At 53.2% G+C, this 5277-nt stretch overlaps 1 protein-coding gene across 1 annotated transcript; it reads right to left on the bottom strand.

Annotated features, from left to right (window-relative positions):
• Positions 1–3489: 3489 nt before the first annotated feature.
• LOC109741310 (uncharacterized) lies at positions 3490–5024 on the bottom strand. The gene is made up of 3 exons (XM_020300383.4): positions 4225–5024; positions 3995–4126; positions 3490–3888 (listed from the first exon to the last, which is right to left on the bottom strand). The coding sequence occupies exons 1-3, from the start codon at positions 4861–4863 to the stop codon at positions 3775–3777; spliced, it is 885 nt and encodes a 294-aa protein (XP_020155972.1). The 5' UTR covers positions 4864–5024; the 3' UTR covers positions 3490–3774.
• Between the last annotated feature and the right edge of the window lie 253 nt (positions 5025–5277).

Genomic DNA, 5277 nt, shown 5'->3' with positions numbered 1-5277 from the left:
CAAGGAAGTGCCACCATATTACGGACAAAAAAAACGATACGCCCCTGACTGCTGGGACCCACCAGCTAAATCGTCGCACGCAAGGAAGTGCCTGACAGTCAGGACCCACCCGGTCGAAGCGTACGTAGCGTTGTCATTCTGGTCGCGAACGTGTACATACATACTGGTCGATCGGTCAGTCTGCAGGCTGCAGTGATGAACCGTGGCCGTGTAAGGAAGGGCACGTGTGGTAGTAGAGGCGCGCACGTAGCATGTACACGTACGTACAGCGGCCATGTTGCAAGAAAGTAAATACGGCCACGTACGTACATACGGGCAGGGTCTCGAACGCCTACACGCGCACACGTACGGCCAGGGCTCGTGTACATGGCTGGGTCGGAACGGAGAAACTGCATCATCGCCGTGTTCATGGGGAGGCAACGGAATGCGTCGTGTTCATCGGGAGGCAACGGAACGCGTGCTGCTCATCGGGAGCCAACCGGCTTGGACGGAATAGGCGATGGAAACGAGGCCTGACGTACCGTAGAATGGAGGAAACAGCCTTGTGTTCGACCGGCCACGGTGGAAACGGGATCCTGTTCATCGGAAGGGGTCAGGCGTACCGCAAAACAGAGGAAACGGACCTCCTATGGTCGAAACGGGGTCCTGTTGATCAGGAGGGGTGGGCGTACTGCAAAACGGAGGAAACGGACTTGTGTTGGAGCGCTACGGTCGAAATGGGGGTCCTGTTCATCGGGAGGGGTGTGGCGTACCGCAAAACGGGACTCCACGTAATACTGTTCATCTCCACCGTCGACCTCCTCCAGCCTCCACGGGCTATTGTTCATCCACCGTCGACCTCCTCCAGCCTCCACCTGCGACTGTTCATCCACGGGCTCCTGTTCATCCAGCCTCCACCGCGTGCTCCTCCACCGGCTACTGTTCAACCAGCCCTCTCCACGGGGGTCCTGTTCAACCACCCCTCCACGGGCTACTGTTCATCCAGCCCTCCAACGGCTACTGTTCAACCAGCCCTCCACCGGCTATTGTTCAACCAGCCCTCCATGGGGTCCTGTTCATCCAGCCCTCCACGGGGTCCTGTTCATCCACCGGCTCGATCGATCGGGGTACTGTTCAGCCAGCGGCAACGGCCTCTACTACCACGGGGTCCTGTTCATCCAACCCCCCACCGGTAACTGTTCATCCAAACCCCCTCAACAATGCTCACTGTTCATCCAGAGGCAGCATCGATCGGCTTCAGTTAGCAGCAGTAGCGAAGGAATCACACTCGGGTTCAGTTAACAGCAAGGGATCGATCGATCGCTCGGGTTCAGTAACGCGTAGTCTGCCGTGCAATCGCTCGGGTTCAGTTAGAGCCCAACGCCGTGCTCGGGTTCAGTTAGAGCCCAACGCCTCGCACACACGCGCGTACGTACGAGAAAAACGTGCATCGCTCGGCCCCCGACCAGCCACCATAACCGGGAACTCCCCGATATTTTCCTCGCCCTCGCTTGTACCACGGTTTTTTCCGTCATGGACGGCCCAAAGAATGTCATGCAGCTGCGTCTCCGGCCCGCCCAGGTCGAAAAGCCCATTTTCTGTCATGATTTTTTGTCATAGAAGTAGGAGCCCACCACATCTATGATGATACCGGGTTTTGTCACAATTATCGTCATAAAAGTGTCATAAGTATGACAGAAAAAAAATTCGTTCGGCCCTAAATGTCACGTATGTGTCTTTTTTTTGTAGTTTCGTGAGTTGCTTGATGCCGAAATCGTTGATGCATTTGACTAAACTCTTCAAATATGGCCGGATTCTGGTCCGAAAGTTGGATAGGATCACCCATGTTCTCAAATTCTAGAGCTGCTGCAGCATCGTCACCCTCATCCTCGATGATCATATTGTGAATGATCACACAACATGTCATCACCTCCCGCAAGGTCTCCGGATCCCATTGTTCTCCAGGTCTGTAAAACAGGCCTGAAGAACTCCAAATGCCCTCTCGATATCCTTTCTAACTGCTTCTAGTCTTTGGGCAAAGTGAGCCTTTTTCTGGTCAACTGGGTTTGAGATGGTGCTGTCAAAGGTAGCCCATGGAGGATAGATATCGTCAACCAGATAGTAGTTCATGTTGTACTCATGTCCATTGACAGTATAGTGGCAAGGAGGAGCGTGCCAAATCCAAAGATCATGTGATGCAACTGCTTCAAGAACAATGATGGGCTTCTTAACATGACCCTGATATTGCACTTGTAAAGCCTTCGGGCAGTTCTTCCATTTCCAATGCATGCAGTCAAGATATCCAAGCAAACCTAGCCACCCTCTTGCTTCTGAGATTGTCAAGAGCCTCTCGGTGTCTGCCACAGTTGGTTCTCTCAGGTATTGAGCCGCCCAGCGGGGCCTGAGTGTGCTCAGTGGTCAGCCCCTGACGTTAGGGGTCTTTCGATTTTGCCAGATCTATAGAGATATTACGAGTCGGTCCGAACACCTCGATCACGGCAGTTGCAAACTTCACCATGGCATCTCCGCATGTGCTCTCAGACATCCTTAAGTACTCGTCCCACGAATCAGCGGTCGTGTCATATGCAAGCATCCGGAGTGCGGCCGTGCCCTTCTCGTAACCAGAGAAGCCAACCGTTCCCACGACGTCGTTCTTCAGGATGAAGTAGTCATCTTAGGAATGGACACCATGGTACAAACGATCGAAGACAGTCTTGCGCATCCAAAAACGCTGGCGAAAATGACCAGTGAATAGTGCATCGGGGGCAAAGTAGTCGGCCATCAGTGTCAAATGCATGCGCGCCCTATTGCGATTGAGCTTGTTTTAGCTCAAATTTATCTTGAGTTAGCTTTAATTTTGTGCTTAGTGTTTTCTAATTTAATTATGGAATATGTTCTGTTACGAACTAATATGTAAAATTATGCACTATGTGTTATTAATCTAGTTTAAAATTTGAGTTTTGAATGACATGGTTGTGCTCAATTTGTATTGGAGAAGTTAAATTTGAGTGTTCGGTTAGCTCTACACATTTTTTAACTCCTCATATGTGAGGAGATAAGATTTGACGAGCAATTTGAAGCGATATCTTTTAAGGATTCGGTTAGAGTTGCCCTTATCTTACCTCATGGCTTATACAAGTAGTAGCACAAGGCTTGAAGAAGTGTGCGGGTGAGACAACAATATTTGCAAACCCCCCCCCCCCCCCCCCTCCCAGTAAAGAGAAATAGTATTTGCTTACGCATTTTCTGTGTAGTCGTCATATCGTGCACAAGTAATTAGCATACTGGTGGTATTCCCTAACTGAAAACATCCTTTTATAAAGGCATGGATTTTTCTTAAAAAAAGTTCATCACATTGGTAGTTTGGTACAAACATTAGTCTATCATGTTATGTAAATTCAAATCCAGTTTGGACGTTGGGCTTGAATTGCCATGTGCTTTCGAAGAATTTGCCATAGAAAACGTCCGCAATTGCCAAGCCCCACAGCGAATGTTTGCTCGCTATTGGGATTCTATTTAATTAACTGTAGAAATAATATAATGAACCTAAATTTTACAAAACAAACTTAGGATTAACAAAATGTTAAACCTCTCTCCCTCTAAATCACCGCATCAGATCAAGTACGTGCATATAACGCAACCTAGGTCCCCTGTAATAGAGTACATAGTGGCGAGAGTAAACAAGAGGACGTACTTTTGCATATGCCTCGTTATTTATCTTCGAACGAGGTGGTTCGTTAGTGATTAATCTCTACCACATCCTTATACGTTTGCCACGGAGGCTAGCTAAGCAGTTCAGTTCAGTTGCCCCCTCTGAGACGACAAGATGGCGTCCAGCGCCTCCTTCACCTGGGAGATCTCCGGCGCCGTTCCCCCTTGCGCTGGCCAGAACTCGTCCATCGCCAGCACCTGCGATTCACCGGCAATGTTGTCAGAATTGTACATGCCGATCGATGGATAGCAACGGAGTTCAGTCGCTATAGCTGATGCCATGTACGTTCAGACAAACACGCACCTTGACTTGCAGCTGCAGGAACTTGACGTAGCTGAATGCCTTCTCGAGCATGGTGACCATGTCGACCTTGGTGCCGTTGGGCACCAGCTCCTGCAGTGTCCGGAGCCGCTCGCTGATCTTCTCCCGCCGGTTCTGCAACACGGAACGGTACGTTCAGATCCTCCGAAATCCCCAAGGAAACGCAATAGATAATGAATTCGAGCAGTAGAAAGATTCGCTGCCGAATTTACCTTTGCGGTGAGGCTTTGCGGGTCCCCCTTGGGCGAGGTGGTGGTGGGCGCCGCCGGCTTCGCCTTGCTCGTCTTCCTGCTCGCATCGCACGGCTTCTTGGTGGCCCGCGGCTCCGCGTCCTGGTCCTGCACGCGCGCCGCGTACGATCGCTTCGAGGAACCGCGCGCCGGCGCCGCGGCATCGGGCGAGCCGTTGGACGTGCTCGGGAACAGGAGCCCGAACGGCCGCCGCGCGCCGACGGAGCTCTGCGTCAGGCTGAAGCAGCCCGTGGCCGGGTCGAACCCTATGGTCAACGCCGGCGCCGCGTGCTGATGGCCCTGATCTACGTCCATGTCGTCCACCCACGCGTCGCAGTCGGGCTCCTCCTCCACGACCTCCTGCTGGGCCGCGTGGCCCCGCGCGCCGTGGCGGAACGAGAGCACTGAAGGCCCCGCGCTCGCCCAGCTCGCACTGTCCCGCACGTAGGCGCTGGCGGCGCCGGCAGGCTCGTCCTGGGCGTAGGCGTAGCCCCAGAGCGCCGCCGCGTCGACACCTCCGAGCAGCGCGTCGTGGCCGCCGTAGCCGAGCCCGTCGAACGCGGATGCCTCGGCGTCGAAACCGCCGTCGTACATCAGCATCGGCTCCCGCACTAACGCCATGATCACGATCACGTAGCTACCTAGCTACTAGCTAGTACTACTAGTTTCCGTGCGTGGCAGCAGCTAAACCAAGCTAGTTATGCGATGTAATCTGGCAGAGTGTTGCACCTCGATCGAGCTCTGCGCTGTGCGATCAACGGCGAGCTGTGTGCTGCCTTCGCGCCATGCGCCGGCTATATATACATGCTGCGGCGCACAGGCCCGGGCCACGGCGGGCACATGGGGGGCCGGTACAACAAAACACTGGGCGTGGAGAGGATTATACAAAGTACATCCGCATTAAATGCTTGAGTTGAGCTGCCGATCCTTGCCGTAGCTGTGTCTCCTCTGTTCCCGGAGCGAGCCTGAAGAACTCGCCCGCCAGCTCCATCGCGGGTCTCGGGCTATTGGGTTTGCACACTCAGTGGAGCTCCG

The sequence above is a fragment of the Aegilops tauschii genome, chromosome 6, assembly GCF_002575655.3.
Source record: "Aegilops tauschii subsp. strangulata cultivar AL8/78 chromosome 6, Aet v6.0, whole genome shotgun sequence".
Classification (NCBI taxonomy): domain Eukaryota; kingdom Viridiplantae; phylum Streptophyta; class Magnoliopsida; order Poales; family Poaceae; genus Aegilops; species Aegilops tauschii.
Note: the sequence above shows the minus strand (reverse complement) of the source record. Positions and strands in the feature narration are given on the sequence as shown.

Coding starts and splice junctions, on each gene's coding strand:
- LOC109741310 (XM_020300383.4), bottom strand. CDS start 4,863: ATGGCGTTAGTGCGGGAGCCGATGCTGATGTACGACGGCGGTTTCGAC. Junction 4,127..4,224: donor CGCAAAGCCTCACCGCAAAG/GTAAATTCGGCA, acceptor TCCGTGTTGCAG/AACCGGCGGGAGAAGATCAG. Junction 3,889..3,994: donor TCCTGCAGCTGCAAGTCAAG/GTGCGTGTTTGT, acceptor GGTGAATCGCAG/GTGCTGGCGATGGACGAGTT.